Below are 19,873 nucleotides of genomic sequence, written 5' to 3'. Positions count from 1 at the left end.
AATGAGAATTATCACTAGTTTGGTAGGTTCACATTTGAAGATCTTTGCACCAAGTCCACTACTGCACACAAAGATCTGTGGAGTGGGCCTCAAGATGGAAGACATACAACTGTGCATTTAGAAGAAAACAACTTTTTCTGATGTGGTACCTTTTAAATTTGGCACCAAATGCAAGCCCTGATTAGAGGTGATCCCTGCCAAAGGGGGTTTGTAGGCACCACTTAGCTGATTGCAATTTCCACTGGGATTGCCTGCTAAAGTGGCATTTCCAGGCACTGCTGATCAGCTGACCCCACTTTGACAGAGATCTTCCTTTGTAGCCCAGCTTGAGTTCAAGACGGGTTGCAAAGGAAGAAAGAAAAGAATTGGGAGTACACCAAGTTTCTAAGGCTTAGAGCATGTTCCTGCTTCCCTCCTTTGAATTTGGATTTCCTGATGACATCAGTCACATAGATGGGTCGTCTTGCCTAGCTATTCATGGTATCCCATGAGAAGTGAGGAAGTTCAAGATCCAGCCCACTGGCTGGATTCTGTTCCCCACTCCTGCTTTAAGACAACGCCCTCAGTCAGTAGAACTCTGAGATCAAGTGTGAGGTTTCTCGTGGTAACACATTGCTTTCAGTGTAACATGCAACTGTGAATGCTGTTCTTCATTTCTGGCTATATAACTGAATTAGAAGTGCAGGGTGAATGCTGTCACTTCAGTTTATTCTTGCAAACTTATTTCAGTTGCTTAGAGGTACAAAATAAAAAAATGTAATCAACCAAGCAACTATAAAAACAGAATTAAGAATCTGTATATTTAAGTGAAGGCTTTACAACCATAACCATGAGCTGCCCAATCAGCAAATAAATTAGGAAGGGTGACAGCACCATCACAATCTATGGTGACATTGCACTGATGTCAGCCGGCCCCAGGTTGTCATAATGGAATGGCAGTGTGGACTAGCAGCAATGCAGTGCAAAGCTTTTGGAGAAGAGTGGTTGTGGGAGAAGTGTAAAATGGACCGATAAAACTAAGGATAATAAACCCATGTAGCATTCTAAAAGCATTTTGACTATTATAGAACACACTGTCATTGGAAATAATGTTTGAAAATAGGACTGGAACGAAGCACCACCTGAAGTGGAGGGACTTGCCTTACATGGAAAGAACAGAATGCTGTTAGCAATGTGTTACTATACTATACAATATATAGTATAGTATATACTATACAATCTTATACTATACTATAAGATATGGCTGAACCTCCTGGCTTACTTGGTTGGTTGTATCTACTAGTTTTGTGCAATGGACTCTGAAGGAGGCCTATCAGTTCAGCACCTTGTTTGATTTACTATAGATCTTGAATTAGTTAAACATATTTATGAATATTGCAGCAGAAAGATGGAATGTAATAAATGCCAAACCCACACTCAAGAGTGTGCCAGCAATACTGACTTAAGCAACAGGAAAAGGAAGGCAACAGTCCTTCAGATAAGAAAAATAAGAATTCACACAAGAGCTATTAGGACAAACTTTCCAGAAGTAATTAAAAAAACCACCAGGGTAAAATATTCTAAAAATATTCTTTAAAAAGTCTAAAAATAAAAGCCTTGTTCTTCTAAAAACAAGCAAAACATGGAAGCCATCTCAATACTTCATTGTAAATCTGTTTACATTTTTGCAGAGTTCATCATGCTGTTTAGAAGTGAACCATTTCTCTATAAAATCAGATGTGTCATAAGTCCTTGTATTCAGAAAAAAGACTGCACAGGGTCAAAAACATATTGAATATCAATATATAGCACATGTGCTCTCATGTTGCTTTCTGTCACGCCTAGTACTGCTTATCTAGTGGAGTAAAATAAAAAACTGAAACCTATACCTTTGTATCATGCTGTATTGTTGAGACTGGAGTAACTTCCTCTGCTTTCTTTTTTTTATTCTGCTCCTCATCCTTCTCTTCTTCTGCCTTTTTCTCCGGAGTCACAGTGGTTATCAAGTTCGTTTGAGAGACGCCTTTTGTCGTGGTATACTGGCCAGTACCAACCTCTGCAGCAGACATAGAATCCTTCAAGTACATTTCATGGTTTTCATTCACTGATGCTAAAAGCAAATATAATTTGAAGAGGTAAAGCCTGACATAAATTGCTTTGCAAAGCTAAATTAAAAAATAAATAAATTGAGGATTAAAGCAACTTGCCAAAAAGCTGAAAATGTCATGTTTCAGAAACATGCAGAAACATTTATAAATGCTAAGTAAATATATGTGTGCATATGCAAACACATATATTAAGGATTTAGACGTATTCGCGCACATGTGTGTGCTTCATAACACATATTCAGAATACATTTATAATGTTAGCTGCTAGAATGCACAGCATCAAAATACAGAAATAATCTGAGCACACTGTGGTATTCCTTGTGTAAAAGAATGTTAATTAATCAATATGCACAGTAAAAAAGGATTTTGTTTACTATTTTCATAATATTGTAACCTGTTGCAGTGCAAACAAAACTGAGCCAAAAAGCAGGACAGTATGAATCTAAAAAAAATATACAGATCCAAAGAAGGTTCACTAATTTATCAGAAAGGAAAAAAAGTCTTTAGAAAGCTATGTAATATATATTATAGTACACTGAGGCCTTAATATAGAAGTATCTGTGAAACAATATTTTCAGCAAACACCTACAATGTTCCAAAGTTCATATGTCAGGTATCACAAGTCCAAATGATAATTTTGTGTACATTACCCTCTTCTTTCTTTTACATGCTACATTACACAACTCTATGGAAAACTAGTCTGTTTCAGAATTGCATTGTAAGTTATATATGTGTGAACTTTCTCCCAGAGAAAATTCACGGAATAATAGAAAAAAACAATAATTTCTAATCAATGCCTAATTAATTTCCCAGCTAAGTCACTTCTGTCCAAAGATTCAAAAGATACTCTGAATCATTCTCTCCTGTGCTAAAATCTGCTTCATCTACTTTTTGTAACCTTAAATAAGCCCAGTTTTCTGCAAGACTGACACTAGGAGCCAAAGTAGACATGACATTATTCAAGATGCTAGCCCTTGTATGATTTTTTAAAAAAACAAATAGCTGTTGCGAGAGGTGGAGAAGCCAGATCAGAATCACGACATGGCGAAGGGGGCTTCAACTTTTTGCCCCTGCTGCAGTCCTGATCAGAACTGGGCACCAATGAGAGTTCACTCCATTTGTCCTGGCGAACCCTGTCGGATTCAGATTCACTGGTGTGTTTTTCTCCATTATGTTTGATGTGGAATGCCACCTTAGAACATTTCATAAATCAGCTGACAGGTTAAGCAGGATTCTGCGTCCCTTAAGCGTACCTACTTAAGCTAAGACATTGTTGCAACAACTATACACGCCACTCCAGATTCCTCGAGAAGGTTTAGGGCAGGCTCTTACTGTTTGGGAGAGGAATTGGGCTAACAAGTGGGCACTCCTATGAAACGCGTGATGGGTGGGTGTTAACTGTGGATCAGCTCGCGTATCCTTCATGACGGAGCAGAGGCAGATCTTCCACTGCCTCTGGTCCAGCCTCTGATTCACCCTCCCCTAGCAGAGACAGCAGCACCAGCAGGAGTGAAGAGGAAAAACGGGCTCATTCACTGACAGCATCAGTTCTTCAGGAGGAACTGGGACTGAGGGGGAGTTGCTGTCACTGTCTAAAGAGCTGAAGCCTACTCCTGTTTCAGCCTCTTACTGCTGCAACCCACTGGGTCCCTCTCCTGGGTCCCAGTTCTCTTCTTCTTCCAGATCACTACAGAAACACTCCATAGGGCCCATGCACTAGTTATGGTGCAACACTTTCCAATCAGGACCACATCAGTGAAAGCATTAACACCCCTCCTTCCCATTCCATTGTTGTATCTGATTGAGGTATTTTTGTTTTATGGGCATTTGTGGATATTTTGTCAATATGATAAGGATTCTTTAATTCTGGTAATAGTTTAGTTATAGTTATATTTTGAATTATTATAGGATGACTGGGTTTCTTTTGTATATTTGTCATTTCTATGGCTGTAAACCACCCTGAGTACAATAATGTAGAAAGGCGATATACAAATTAAAAATGAACAAAACCCCCACAAATTGGCCTCCCCACTGTACCCATAATTTTTTTTTAAAAAAATGGCAAGCACTAACAACATAAACAATATCATGTCTAGTTGAGCCCTCCATGATGAGTCCTGGAGAAACAGACTTAAAATAACTGATTGTGTTTTCTCCCCAATTTTTTCTTATGTACTGAGCTCTCTATATCTTTAAATTTTCTTTCCAATGAATCTGTGAACTTCTTTGGATCTGTACCAGAAGCAATGCTTTATGTTTATTTTATTGTGATTTTATATTGATGTTTTAATTTGTCTTTATATACTGCCCTGATGGGTGGGTTATGTCATGAAATTGTAACATGGTTGAAAATGGTTTTTGCAACATGGCTCAGATGCAGAGAATTGTGGGGATTTCGTCTTGGGAGGAGGTGGGCCTCTGTGTGAGTGGAAAACTTTTAAGTTTCGTTTCTCAGCTGCAACTAATTAAAACCTGGAGAAGAGCACCTGGTTATCTCTGTTATCTGTTGAGAGCCTGGTACTCAAGGCCAAGCGGGCCTGAGAAGACTTGAGATCAGGAAGGGAGGGGGGCCTGCTAAGGCACGAAAACTGAAGAAGCTTCAGGAAAATTACTTCATTAGAAAGCCCCGATTGGCTGAATCACTGTGAACTGTTGCTAGGGTTTTTCCTTAAGTATAGGGAGTGAAACCTATAGCCTTTGTTCCCCTGGGTTCCATCTAGACTGGTGGTTACCTGAGTGGGGTTCAACTGCCTTCACTACCCTACTTATGTCTCTCTGAGGAGAGATGAGATTTACAACAACTACCTCTTCAAGTAAGTAGTTATTTTTGGTTGTGTCTGAACTCTCTTATGTGTTTTACCTAAATCCCTGGTTGGATGTGGGTTCTGAGGAACTGTTTTGCTGCTATTAATTGTGCACTTATATTTTTTATTAATAAAGCTACTTCTTATCTACCCATGTGTGTTCACTGAGCAAGAATAACTCTGGTCCTGGATCTGGCACCTTGACCACTGACCACAAACTACCAAGAGTGTGTTTTGGCTTTACCTGAGGGCTTCTGGACGAGGAGTGCCTGTTTGGCTGTTGTCTTTAGAAATCCTTGGTGTACCTATTTCTGAGCCCTGGGTTCCCCTGACTCAGAGTGTGAACCAGTAGAAGGGGTCGTGGCAGCCTATCTTCTACCTTGCAGGGTTGGTGTTGGTTGGCACAGCCTTGGCAAGGGGAATTGGGTTCCGGATCAATTGCCCAGGGTGGGGAATTGGGTCCGAAGCATGCGCCTGGCACCAGTGGGGTGGTCGAGGGCATGACAGATTACATTTAAAAAATATTTTTTAAAATATGTCCAATAAATTATAGTCTCTGGTTATAGTGTACTACACATTACCATTTAATTTTAATGAAGCACATGCATACCAACTGAGAACTGAGCAATAGTAATGATTATATCTATAATTATTCTGAGATATGGTTTGTCTAAACAGAATACTGAAATTGGAATACTGAGTGTGTGTGGTAGTGTGTGTGAAATTTAGAGTTTAGATAGAATGTTGGCTTGAATCAAGAAAACCCAAGTTCAAGTCTCCACTGTGCAATGAATCTTGGGCTAGTCACTATTTCTTAGCTACCTCACATGATTGTTGTATGGTATGTCTCAATTTGTAGCCTCTCAGAGGAAGAGGAAGAGCAAGATACAAATGAAACAAATACAGTAGGGCCCTGCTTCTCGGCGCCCTGCTTTTCAGCATTCTGCTAATACAGCGCCAGCGGAGCGATTAGCTAGAGGGGGGCTGGAGCTCCCCGCACTCCAGCTGATCATGCCAGAGGAGGGGAAGATCAGCTGTAGCATGCTGCAGCTGATCTTCTTCTGGCATGATCAGACTCTCCCGCTCGAGCTGATCACGCCAGAGGAGGGGAAGATCTGTAGCATGCTACAGCTGATTTTCTCCTCCTCGGGGTGGTCAGGCTCCCACACTCCAGCTGATCGTGCCGGAGGAGGGGAAGATCTGATCTTCTCCTCCTCTGGTGCGATCAGCGTGTTAGGTTCCAGACCGCCGCGCTACAGCTGATCTGCTTTTCGGTGGTTTTCTCTTTTTGGCAAGGGTCTGGAACCTAACCTGCCATATGAGTGGGGCCCTACTGTAGCCAGATGTATGCCTATGTCCTTGAGTTCCTTGATAATTTTACACAAGTACTTCAAAAAGTTAGTAGCAATTAAAAATATGCATAGATGCAGGGGAATGCAAAGTAAAGGTTGCATAAACCTACTTCATGATTAATATTTAATGACAAAAATTAAATAATGCCATGCTCTCCCTTCTCTATGCTTTGTTCAGAGTGATTTTTTAAACTCACAATTCTGTTGCCCCCATGAACCCCTACGAAAAAGACTTTAATCATTCTATCCTTTTCAGAATTCATGTACATTATTTGTGATTCAGAGATATGTGCAAATTCGATTCAGATCCACATCAGAATTTATAGGACTTCTGTCAGCGCATCTCAGTAAACCCTAAAATGTCATTTTATACCCCCTGCCTTTCAAAAGTGGTTTATGTTCCATCCAGGAAAAAAAATCCAGTCCATTTAACCATGTAACATGTACATGCATACAAGAGTTCACCTGATTGGGGCTATTCTGCTCTAATCGTTGGTTATTGTGCCAAGAGGGGAAAAAATTACCATCTAGGTAATTATTTGTCTACTTCCAATTTGTAGCTGAAGATAATTCTTGAGAAGGCTCTTAACAGTGAGTAAAAAGAGCATTGTAAAATATGAAGATCCATACTGACTAATAATCTAACTAAACTGGAGGCGGCGGTGGGGGGATTGCATTTATTCCACAAATCTTAAACTTTTTTTCAAAAAAGAGAGACTTACTTAATACATATTAATCAAAAGAAAAATAATGTTATGAACAATTTGTACTCTGAGATGCATGCATAGCATTAAGGTCATGAGTTGCTTGGTAACCAGCAGGAAGCATATTAGTATTCAAAAGGATCAATGTTAATGAGTTATAAGCACCCATGTTATCAGTTTCAGCAGAGAACACCAGGGATTATCACTAATTTATATGGATCATACATTTTTCCATTGACCCCCAGAAATCTTCAGTATCTGCTTTACCTTCATTTTTATTGTATAGACCAACCTTTCCCAACCAGTGTGCCTCCACAACTCCCATCAGCCTCAGCCAGCATTGCCAATGGTCAGGAAAGATGGGAGTTGTGGTCCAACAACATCTGGAGGCACACTGGTTGGGAAAGGCTGGTATAGACATTTGAATGACAGCTTCTTAGAAGACAGTTACATACCAATTTTTCACCTGCAATTAAACAATATTATACTGAAAACAGTTTAGGCAAGTTTACATTTTTGAGCATCACGCTTCGTCAGTTTTAAATGGCTGTCAATAATTGATATCCATGAGAAACAGGAGTAGTAGTAAAAAGAAGGAAAGAGTAACTCAAGAGTGTTCATTTGTCTTACACAACGTATATTTATTTATTTGTATGAAAACACTGTATGCATGCAGGTGAGGCCAAGAACTGTACAAGTCCTGAAAATTAGAAACAAAGACTACTCACAGTTCAGTTGTGAATGCTGTTTGCAAGCTGAAGTAATGTAACTGTAATCTCTGTGTAAAACGGTTTGTTTGTACAAGTGTTGCAGAAAAGGCATTTTCTTGAGGCTGGCTTTTGCATGGGCCATACCAGTAGCTGCAATCAGCACTACTAGGTGCACACGCTTTAATACAACATCAGAGTAAGATCTGAACTACTTTGCATTGTAGGATTTCAAAGTGAAACTCATAAAATAGTCTCCAAACAACTGAAAAGATATTTTATAATAAAATCTCTGGCAAGAATAGCTCAGTAACAATATTTATGTAAGTATAGTATAATGTATATAAAAGATTGGGAAGTATAGTTTAACTTGAAAATTAGTATCTTATTGGGCCTGTATATGAGTCAAAGGCAAATAATGCAAAACATTACTGAAGCATACTAGGTCTGGGCCAGTTCAGTGCCTGAAGATCATCTGGGAGCCCTGTGTACACCATTTTGAGTTCCACAAAAGGAAGGTGGGAAATGAATGAAATACATACATTAAATGAGAAAATTATGAAGAAGATTATAAAGCAGTCAATCTGAAAACAATGCAGCGATTACTAGAAGTCAACATGGATTTATCAAGAACAAACCCTGCCAGACTAATTTTATCTCATTTTTTGATTGTGTAACCTCCCTGGTAGAATGTGGGAATGCTGTGGACATAATATATCTTGACTTCAGCAAAACTTTTGACAAAGTGCCCCATGATATTCTGATTAGCAAGCTAGTTAAATGTGGACTGGATAGAACTATCCAGTGGGTCCACAGTTGGCTACAGAATCGTACTCAAAAAGTGCTTATCAATGGTTCCTTCTAGAATTGGGGGGAGGTAACTAGCAGAGTACCACAGGGCTCAGTTCTGGGCCCAGTGTTCTTCAACATTTTTATCAATTACTCGGATTAGATTGTGCAGGGAATGCTTAGCAAATTTGCAGATGATACAAAATTGGGAGGGATAGCTAATGCCCTGGAAGACAGAAACAAAATTCAAAGTGATTCTGATAGGCTGGAGCATTGGACTGAAAACAACAGAATGGAATTTAACAGGGATAAGTGCAAAGTTCTACACCTAGGAAAATGAAACCAAATGTACAGTTATAAGATGGGGGATACTTGGCTCAACAATACTACATACGAGAAAGATCTTGGAATAGTTTTTGATCACAAGCTGAATATGAGCCAACAGTGTGATGTGGCTGCAAAAAAGGCAAAATAGGCAAATGCTATTTAAGGCTGCATTAACAAAGTATAGTTTTGAGATCGCATGAAGTAATGGCTCTATTTGGCACTGGTTAGGCCTCATCTTGAGTACCGTGTTCAGTTCTGGACACCACACTTTAAGAAAGATGCAGACAAACTGGAACGGATTCAGAGGAGGGCAACGAGGATGATCAGGGGACTGGAAACAAAGCCTTATGAGGAGAGACTGAAAGAACTGGGCATTTTTAGCCTTGAGAAGAAAAGACTGAAGAAAGATATGATAGCACTCAAGTACTTGAAAGGTTGTCACACAGAGGATGACCAGGATCTCTTCTCGATCGTCCCAGACTGCAGTACATGGAATAATGGGCTCAAGTTGCAGGAAGCCAGATTTCGGCTAAACATCAGGAAATACTTCCTAACTGTTAGAGCAGTTCAACAAGGGAACCAATTACCTGTGGAGGTGGTAGGCTCTTCAACACTGGAGGCATTGAAGAGGCAGCTGGACAGCCAGCTGCTGGGTATGCTTTAATTTGAATTCCTGAATTGAGCAGGGTGTTGGACTCAATGGCCTTATAGGCCCCTTCCAACTCCATGATTCTATGAAATGGTTAGAGTGGGAAAGCCAGCTGACCCACCTGGTTAATTTCAGGCACCATACCACTGACATTTCTGCAAAGGTTTCTCTACTCCCTTCTTTATCTTAAGGCATGGGTGGCTAACCTGATGCCATTCAGATATTCTTAGACTGCAAATCCCATTAGCGCCAACAACACTATCAATGGTCAGGGATTATGGGAGTTGTAGTTCAGCAACATCCAAAGGACTAAAGGTTCACCGCCCATGGCCTTAATGGGTCCTTAGTTAGATACGCTATATGGGAATGACTAAATTTCATAGTGGCAGGGAGAGAAATGGTTTGATACCAATTTGCAACCTAAAAAAACACAAAACTGACAGCAATTGTTTTATATATTTAAGCTAGCACCTTTGGGATGTAGACAGAGTATTGAGTACAAATATATATTTAGAAAGAGAATGTTGGCTGAAGGAATAGGTGGGGAGGGAATGAAGTTTTTTGTTCCTCTTTCCACAGCTTTTGTACTGCCACATGAACAAGCCCAGCAAAAGCAGAAGGCTAATATTTATTTAATAGGCATTTTATAATGAATGAAATATCATGCATATACTTACAAGTGTCATCCAGAAGAAGCTCAAGGGACATCAGATTATAAAATGCTTAAATCTGTCCTCTAACAGTGTAAAAAGAATTAAGATACAACTCCAAACAGAGACCATCAACAGCATCTTACCCCCATCTAGGCTGCGAGACATAGTATAGCGTTTGCTTGATGAACGCTCAAAGTAAGGTGCAGGTCGGTCTATCAGTGCACTTGCTCTCCTTGTCTGGGCTTGTGTCCTTCCACTGTAGCGAAACTTGGAACCCAGTGTAAGGAATTTTTTGGGAGGAGCCTCTGGTAGCAAGAGCCTAGAATACATCAGACAGAATGCATATGACAAATGGCAGGTTTCAAATGCAATAAATAAAGTTAAAAAGAAATCTAGGTATCCAAGTCTATTTTATAATCCTTATGTATTTGAAGAGAGATGGTTATAATGCTTACAGTGGAGTTCTATACATGTCTCCTCAGAAGTAAATTCCATTACATTCCCTGGGGCTTACTCCCAGGAAAGTGGATCTAGGACTACAGCCTTGGTTTTACGCTAAAGTTATATAGAGTTGTAATCTAACACTTGTAGTTCCAATTTCGTAACAGGCTTCCACTTGTGCAACAGAACGTTACCCTTTTCTCCCCTGTAGCACTTCATATAACCTCAAAATCTGCTCCAGGAGATTCTGCACGTGCAGTATTGAATATAACCCACTGTTTATGGTTAAAAACAGCTGAATATTTCAAAGTCTTTGTAAAATTCAAATTTGTTATTTTGAAAAATGTGGCAATACTTCCTCCTTCACAACTTCAAAGAAAAAATACGACACACTCATACATAGCAGCGTATAGGATATAAGATATTAGGGCTGTGCACAGACCCCAATCCAATTTGAGGCTCCAATCTGTAAATACAGATCAGGCCCAAACCAGTCCGGACAGATTCAGACCTGATCCAACCCAGATCACAATCTGGATATTACCAAGAAAGATTTAAAGAAACCTGTCATATAGGAGGCTGATTGCCAACAGCAGGAAAAATAAAATACTATTTAATATTAATAATATTAATTGTGGTTAGCAATTTGAAATAATTGTTAACTCAGAATGTTGGCTAATATGCCCACAAAATCTGGGTGTGTGTCTGGCTAATAATAATAATAGTAATAGCAATAGTGATAGCAATAATAATAATAAGTGCAATCACACAAGCTGGCTGCTTCTCATTGTCTGTGGGTAGCAACTGGAAGATAATAATGAATTCAGAAAGCTGTAAATATACCCACAAGTTTTAATAATAATTCTTAGCAATGAGAATACAGTAAAATAAAAAACACAGATAACAAACATTTTTTAAAAATATATGTAAATAAAGATGGGACTGGGATTGATTGGGAAAGAATAGAAAATACACAAGCTGAATAAATGCCACCCAACACACACCAAACATTTATAAGAGATTTCTGTATTTTAAGACCACCCCTTCCAAGCACTGTGATTGCACACTGTTGGGTGATAGCATTCTAGCCTTCCTCCCTCTCTCCCCACCATTGTGGTCTCCTTATATGGTGTTGTAATTGCTCCATTTCAGAGACACCATGTCTGGGCTCATTAGAGAATGTTTTGAGCTACAGCAAGAGGTCCAGAGCTGGTGAATAAGTGCTCACCTAACAGCCAGAGGGTTTCACTACCATGGGTCTATTTGGGAGAAGGCAGAAGCCTACAAAGGACCAAGTTTGCACTGGGGCCCAGCAGGGAAGGAAGAAGAGCTACCTAAGAGGATAGACTCCCAGTCTATCCTAGGTCTTTGCCACAATAACAGTTCCAACTCAACCTAGCTTCAGCTCTGACCTTGCCCCACTCTTATTCTTTCCTTCCCCTCCTGCCGTATGCCTCCAAATCTGTTCTAAGGGTTCCCCCAACCTTCCAGAGCAGATCTGGGGATGGGGTGGGGCACGCTGGGTGGGAGAGGAGTAAGTCTGGTTGCACTAGCTGACATCATTCCACTAGCCCAAGAATTTAGTTGAATCCCATGCTCTGGTCCATACTTTGGTTACCTCTCACCCAGAAAACTGAAATTGTGTCCTTGCAGGACCTTTCCTCTGCCATCGCTCCCCTTTTCAACTGAAGCGAAGTCTTGATAGCATTAGTACTCATATGAGAATGTAGTTTTTTTATTTTAGCTTAACCAACCATGTTACTTGCCTGATATCACTTGGCATGAAATTTTATACCTCTGTCCCACAGGTTTTCAAGATACATATATATATATAAATAGTCAACCAACCAAGTACTAAATAATAGGATCATACAGTTTTTTTCATATTTCATTAAGTAAAAGTACATTTGGTGTATTTCTACAAACACATATTTTGAATGTTTCCCTAGACCAATGGTCAAGAAGAATGTTATATAAACTATTTTTTTATATTTTTAGCAATTTATTATTCATTTCTATGTGTCTTCTTTTTAATAAAAAGTAAAATAAAAAGTAATTGTATACCTGAAAAATGTATGATGTTCAACACATACTTTCCATAAACGCTTTGCAGCACGATGATTTGGTAATTTAAACCCAATTGTGCTTTCAAATTGCTCAAACTAGGACAGGAAAGATAATTTAATTTCCAGTTAAGATATAACATATATATAATGGAGTTTATTTCAAGACATCTTTCTATCTATAAACATACTGCATATAAACAAACTGCGTTATCACTGTTAGTTGCCAATTTAAGCAAATAAGACTCAATAGATTCATTGCTGTTCAAGAAATCTTAATTTGGTTCCTTCTGAGAAATCAACCTGAGCTAAATATATGAATGTTCCTGGAGGAATATATCATGTAATTAGATATAATGGCATAAAAGCAGGATCAGATCTGGTTTGCTAACCAACATTGAATCAGAATTCTTCTATCCCTGACCATTGGCTATGCTGATAGAAGCTGAAATCTAGCAACATCTGATGGCACCATGCTGGCTACCCAAAACTAGAAGAACTACCGTACAAAATCTACAACTATTTAAGAAAAGGATGTTTATTAATGCTCATCAAAACGTATGAAAATGCAAATACTAGGTTTTATCGGACTTGTGGACAAACCATGAAACTTAACATATCAAGACAGCATTTACTGCTGTATCAATCACATTAATCAACTATGATGTTAGATTCTCATCTTGCTGCCACACAGAATGAAATCCAATGTTATTTTTGACAAAGTGGTGCTCTGGGGTTTAAACGTAGGAGAACAAGTTAAGTTCCAATTCAGATATAAATTTCAGTAGGGAAACTTCATCAACTCAGTATCTCTAAGCCTAATCTATCTTAGTACGGTTCTGATTAATAAATGAGGCAAGAATTCTAGCATTTGGGAGGGGAAAAGCCTGAAATAATGTGAATATGACAACATGGTAAGTAAACATTTGCCTAGGAGAAAGCATATATAAGAAAGGATACAAGTACATGCAGCCAGTTCAATAGCCATCAGAGCATTCTGATATATTTCCCCAGCTGTGAGAACCACCACCTCCTCCTGCCTTTCTGAAGGCCAAAGTAGGTATGACAGCATTTACACAATGAACAATTGTTGCATACTCCTGGTTGCATACACTTGTGCCCTTTCTTACATACGCACCCTCATGCTTCCTCCCACTCTTTACATTAGGCAAGTGTTTACTTACCAGGTCCATTATATCACACAATTAGCAACTGTATGAATGGTTTTAAAAAGTTAAATAGCAAGTTTAGAGGACCCAAACCAAATGGGACCATGGCTAATGTGGGTAGGGGATTTGGTACTTTGTTGCCTATTGCAGAATAAGGCAGAAACCCTTCCCAGACAGGAATGAATGCAAATTAGCATGAAGCAAATAGGAGGGGGGTGGGAGAGTGATCGGATCTGCAGCCAAGTATCAAGCCCGCTCCCTGTCAATTTATTTGGCCCCTCATACATACTTTAGTTGACCCTGAGAGAGGGCGCATAGATTATAGACAGCCGATGAAGTACCCTTCAGATTTTGTGCACAATAATTCCCATCTACTCTCACAATTGGCTATGCTGGCTGGGAGGGATGGAAGTTGTGTACAAAGTATGAGAATGACAAAACATTGGTTACCCCTGGCATAGACAGTTCAGCCATGGTCCTGCCATGTGTGCAAAACCAGCAGGGTTTGCTGGCTGCTGCATGAGAAAGTGTTTCTCTCTTCTTGCGGAGAAGAGAAGGGAGTTGCAGTGGCAGCAGTAAGCAGAAGGCAGGAGGTGGAAAGCCACTCTCCAACAAATTTTCAAGGCTGAAAAGAATGAGCCTAATTTAGAAACAGGCCATTTATACTGCACTAATTTCTCAAGCAACATGTAATTCATTAGGCATATGAAATTGGACAAGCAGGACAGTCTGATTTGCAAAAGGAACACTGAAGACAGACAGTTCATTGTAGTCCACTTACTTCCCCTGGTCGAATTTTGATGTAGAAGTTATTCCTCTTGTATGAAATTTTGAGAACCTTGGGCCAAGCAAACCTGTTTATTCTGAGTCTGTCCCGATATATCAAGAGACCACTTGCACAAACCCCTAACATGATTTCAACTCCTTCAGAATCCTGCAAACACACACACACACACAAAGTTGGATAAGATCTCTTTCCAAAGATGTCAGTATTATGTTTAGAACACTGCTGTTTCATTTCCATTTTCACAATCAACTGTTCTATGATTTAACAAAACATGGAAATAAGAATTCAGTAATTTTTAGTTATTCCCCCCCTTCCAAGAAACCTCTGAATATGTGACTACAACACAACCACCACCAACAGAGCAGATCGCATTTCATCATTAAAACAAAATGTAACAGGACCAGGCAGATAAAAAGGTTTGCACTTGGGGCTGAAAAGAAAATCAAGTTTAGTGCCACATGAGCCTTCATATGGAGAGAAGTTCCAGAGCTGGGGTGCCAAAACCAACCAGATGGCTCTATCTCTGATCACCACCTACCTCACATTAAATGATAATGGGGATCTGGAGAACAGCCTCTAAACATGATCTTGGTACTTAGGCAGGTTTAGGTGGAATAAAGCCATCCATAAAGCAGGGATGGGGAACTGTATCCTGCCAGTAGGTCGGAACCCTAATTCACTACCCTCATGGGCCAACTTTGGCAGATGGGCAAGTGTCAATCACCTGGCTTCATAATGACATCAGGTGATTGACACCGGTCAAAGTTAAAAGGATGCTGTAACTGCTGATTCAGCTGATGGTGACAGGGATTCCCTTTGAAGTTCTTTTGAAGGACGTTGTTCAGATTTAAAGTGCTTCCTCCATGAAGCACTTTGAATTTAAACTGCTTTCCCTGCAGAGGGGAAAATGCTCCATTTGGAAGAAGTGCTGTGAATCCACACTGCTTCCTCCCGACACAGCCTGATCAGTTATGACAGGAAGCCCTGCTTGCACAAGAACAGTTGGGAGCTCACATGAAACTCCCAGTTATTCCTTTGTAGCTGTGTCTCTACCCGCCCCATACCTGATGTCAGATATGTTTTTAATGGGTTGTACATGGCTTTGAATATTTTTCTATTAGTGGTCCATAAAACAAGCATTATGATATATAACTTTATATGAAGAATTAATGACTGAATTGGCTTGTTCTTCTGTTCCTTCCCAACCTCTTTTTCCTTTTGGACTGTGTATTAGATTGTAAGCCTGTGGACAGAGATTGTGCAATGAACTAGAAAATGTTAGGTGCATCATCATCAGTAACAGCAGCAACTTTTCAATACAGCATCTAGATGCAATATTTGTATACGAAAATACAATATTTTCATGTATTGCCCTACCACCCCCGCTTGTTATTTAATATTTGATAAAAGATGGTAATTTAAGTCAGTGTCAAGACTACTCTGATAGCTGAAATGATCACGTTTTCAAGTGCAATCTATGCACATTTCTCTCCGAAATTCCGTAGTGCTTTTGAAATCTGTGCATCTATTATATAAATTTATTCTTAATTTGAAAAGATTTTATGCAGAATGCATACAGAACGACATGCACTTCATCATTTTCTCCTGCTCAGCAATATTTTGCTGGGAACGTTTATAGTAACTTAAGTTCTATATCTGTGATCTTGAATGGAGAAAAGTGAAGCCTAACATCAAGTATCTACCACCACTGGCAGATAAAGTTTCTCCATATATATGTTCCTTTTAGTTTGTTAACTGTATTCCATTGTAAATTTAACTATCATTAAAAAAAAAACTTAGTCCAGGACAAATTACCCAGGGCAAATTTAAGCATTCTTCAAAAATTAAACATTTGTATCAGTGGTAAGGGCCACTCCGCCATAAAGGTTATAACTGGACAACATGCCAATAATAAGAATACAAGCTTAGCCACGTGCTCCAGGTCTGGGACATTTGTACTCATATTCAAGCTGCTGTGATGTAAACTGAAGCTTGTGCCACTGCTGCTGTCTCTTCTTTTAGGAGTCTTAGTAAGGAGGGACATGGGTGATGCCACCCCAATTTCAGTGATCATGGGTAGAGGGAAGTATAGCCATGGGGGGTGGGAATTACCATAGAAGACAAGGGCAATGCTATCTACGCCTTGTTCCTCCCTCCCACTTCTCTCATGGATGGTTCCTCGTTGTGCATCTGCTGTGCCCACTGGCCTGTGGTGTTGTTTAATGCCAGATCGGTACACAATAAGACCATACTCATCCATGATATGATCGTGCATGAAGGTGCCAATCTGATGTTCATTACCGAGACCTATGTGGGTGAGCAGGGAGGAGTTGATCTGACCCAGCTTTGCCAACCTGGATACTCAGTGCAACACCAGCACAGGCTGCAGGGATGAGGAGTTGCTGTAGTCTACAAAACTTCCATCTCTGTCACCAGGAAACCACTCTGTCTTGGAGCTGGCTATGAGGGCCTGCACCTGGTGTCGGGCCAAGGAGACAGGAAACTAGGGTTGCTGCTTGTGTACTGTCCACCCTGCTGCCTGGCAGCTTCTCTGACTGAGCTGGTGGAGGCCATCTCGGCTGTGGTATTGGAGGAGCCCAGAACGATAGTGCTGGGTGTTTTCAATGTCCATGCTGAGGCTGCCTCTAGTGTTCCAGCTCGGGACTTCATGGCCTCCATGATGACCATGAGGCTGTCTCAAGTTGTCACCGGCCCAACGCATAGGGCAGGGAACACCCTCGACTTGGTTTTTGCTCCAGACGGAGGAAGGGATGATCTGGAGGTAGGTCATGGTCAGAACTCTTTCTCATGAAGTTTAGACTTATGGCTCCGACCCTTCATGCAGGGGTGGTGGACAGATTAAGATGGTCTGCCCCTGGAGACGAATGGAATCCACTGGATTCCTGAATGCCCTGGGGAGTTTCCAGTAGATAGAGCAGGTGACCCTGTTGAAGCCCTTGCCATACTGTGGAACAGCGAGGGGCATTGGGCTCTTGACACGGTTGCTCCCGACCACCCTCTCTGGCATTGTGGAGACTGGTTTGCACCTTGGTACACCAGTGAGCTAAGGGCAATGAAACAGGCTGGACAATGGTTAGAGCACAAGTGGCGAAAGACGTGCTATGAGGCGGATCGGGCACAAGTAAAACATCATAACCGTGCCTACTGTGTGGTGGTGAGGACTGCAAATAATGCCCACTTCTCTGCCTCCATTGCATCCTCAAGTAGCCATCCAGTGGAGCTTTTCCGCATTGTCAGGAGTCTGTTGACAACAACTCCAGGAAATGGAGTCTTAGACCCTTCAGAAGCCCACTGTGAATTCTTTGCAAGGCACTTTGAGAGTTAAGTTGCTCGCCTCTGTAGCAGTCTTGATGCCCCATGCACATCTACTGTAGTCCCCAGTGAGGTGTCCGGTGCAATATCTGCTGCAACTTCTTGCGAATGGTTTCAGTTGATGTGGCCCGATGATGTAGACAAGGTGCTTGCAATGATGCAGCCAGCATCCTTGCCCTTCTTGGCTTGTTAAAGCTTGTCAAGGAGATTTGACCAACTGGATCCAGGGTGTCGTCACTGTGGAAGGGAGTGGTTCCAGCCACCCTGAAAGAGGCGGTGATCAGACCACTCCTGAAAAAGTCCACCCTGGACCCATTGGTCTGTGACAATTACTGACCGGTCACAAATACCTCCTTTTTAGGGAAGGTGATTGAGAGGGTTGTGGTGCAGCAATTACAAGTACTCTTTGGATGAAACATATTATCTTGACCCATTCCAGTCTCGGTTCAGGCCTAGTTATGGGACTGAATGAGCCTTGGTCACCCTCATGGGTGACCTTTATGGGGAGAAAGACAGGGAAGTGTGACCGTTACTCTTACTTGATCTCTCAGCGGCTTTTGATACCATTGACCATGGTATCCTTCTGGGCCGACTTGGTGAGATGGGTATTGGAGGCACTGTTTTACAGTGGTTCTGATCCTATCTACAAGGCTGTTTTCAGATAATAGCATTGGGTGATTGTCTTTTGGCCCCCTGGCAGTTGCGCTTTAGGGTGCTGCACGGTACTATCTTGTCCCCCAACACCTATATGAAGCCCTTGGGAGCGGTCTTCAGGAGATTTGGGTGAGGTGTAAGCAGTACGCTGACGATACCCAGCTCTATTTCTCTGTAACATCTGAATCAGGAGGCCGTGCAAGCTCTGGACTGCTGCCTGGACTCAGTGGTGGGCTGGATGAAAGCCAATAAACTGACTCTGAATCCTAGCAAGACAGAAGCGCTGTGGCTTGGTGGTTCCTGAGTTCAGATAATTGGTCAGTTGCCTGCTTTGGATGAGGTCGTACACCCTCTGAAAGAGCAGGTCCGTAGTCTGGGGGTGCTCCTGGATCCATTTTTGTTGCTAGAGGCCCAAGTGACCTCAGTGGCTACGAGTGCCTTTTACCAGCTTCGGCTGGTAGGACAGCTGCGGCCGTTTCTAGACTGGGATAGCCTGACCACTGTTGTCCATGCACTGGTAACCTCCAGGCACTGAATTACTGTAATGCGCTCTATGTGGGGCTGCCCTTGAGGTTGGTCCAGAAGTTGCAGCTGGTGCAAAATGCAGCAACGAGACTTCTCACTGCGGCAGGGTATCACCAACATGTCACCCTGCTGCTGAAAGAATTGCACTGGCTGACCATTTGCTACCGGGCCACGTTCAAGGTTCTAGTTTTGGTGTACAAAGTCCTACACAGCTTGGGATTAGGATACCTGAAAAACCGTCTTATCCCTTATAGACCTTGTTGATCACTGCGCTCTGCAGGTGAGGGCCTCCTGCAGATACCATCTTATCAAAAGGTCCGTTCTGCACAACATAGGAAACAGACCTTTAAATATTAGACAGGTGCTATCCCTGCTTTCTTTTCGGTACCTATTGAAGACCTTCCTCTTTCAAGAAGCCTTTTAAGTTGAGACCTTATCCCAGTCTGCTGCTGTGTTGGAATTGCTTTTTAATATGTTTTAAACCTTTTTTTTTAAAAAATGTTTTTAACCTTTTTCTTAAGATGTCTTGGAAGATTTTTTAAACAATGTTTTTTAAATGTTTTGTTTTAATGTACAGTAGGGCCCCACTTATACGGCAGGTTAGGGACCAGACCCCCGCCAAAAAGCAAAAACCACCAAAAAGTGGAACATCGATCAGCTGCAGCACGGGGAGCTCCAGCTGACAGTGCTTGGCCCCTGAAGCTCCCCGCACAACAGCTGATCGATGTCCCGCTGTTCCGTGCATCACCTTCCCTCCTGCTCGCTCACTCACTTGTCCTCATTATGGTGGGGGAGGATCGCAGGGAGGATGCTGCCTGCCTTCCTGCCC

The 19,873-nt window shown here is 41.3% G+C and overlaps 1 protein-coding gene across 17 annotated transcripts in view; it reads right to left on the bottom strand.

The window, feature by feature from the left end:
* EPB41L3 (erythrocyte membrane protein band 4.1 like 3) overlaps positions 1 to 19,873 on the bottom strand; it is a 265,820-nt gene that overhangs the window by 44,849 nt on the left and 201,098 nt on the right. For 16 of the 17 annotated variants that reach the window (XM_061596036.1, XM_061595962.1, XM_061595905.1 and 13 more), the window contains 4 exons: positions 14,527 to 14,679; positions 12,578 to 12,675; positions 10,216 to 10,391; positions 1,869 to 2,089 (listed from right to left, as the gene is read on the bottom strand). In XM_061596036.1, the coding sequence (XP_061452020.1) occupies positions 1,869 to 2,089; positions 10,216 to 10,391; positions 12,578 to 12,675; positions 14,527 to 14,679 (648 nt within the window). The remainder of the gene's footprint in view (positions 1 to 1,868; positions 2,090 to 10,215; positions 10,392 to 12,577; positions 12,676 to 14,526; positions 14,680 to 19,873) is intronic. The other variant, XM_061595914.1, reaches the window with a different exon arrangement.

Source organism: Rhineura floridana, chromosome 1, assembly GCF_030035675.1.
Source record: "Rhineura floridana isolate rRhiFlo1 chromosome 1, rRhiFlo1.hap2, whole genome shotgun sequence".
Classification (NCBI taxonomy): domain Eukaryota; kingdom Metazoa; phylum Chordata; class Lepidosauria; order Squamata; family Rhineuridae; genus Rhineura; species Rhineura floridana.
This window is presented reverse-complemented; position numbering and strand designations above follow the sequence as displayed.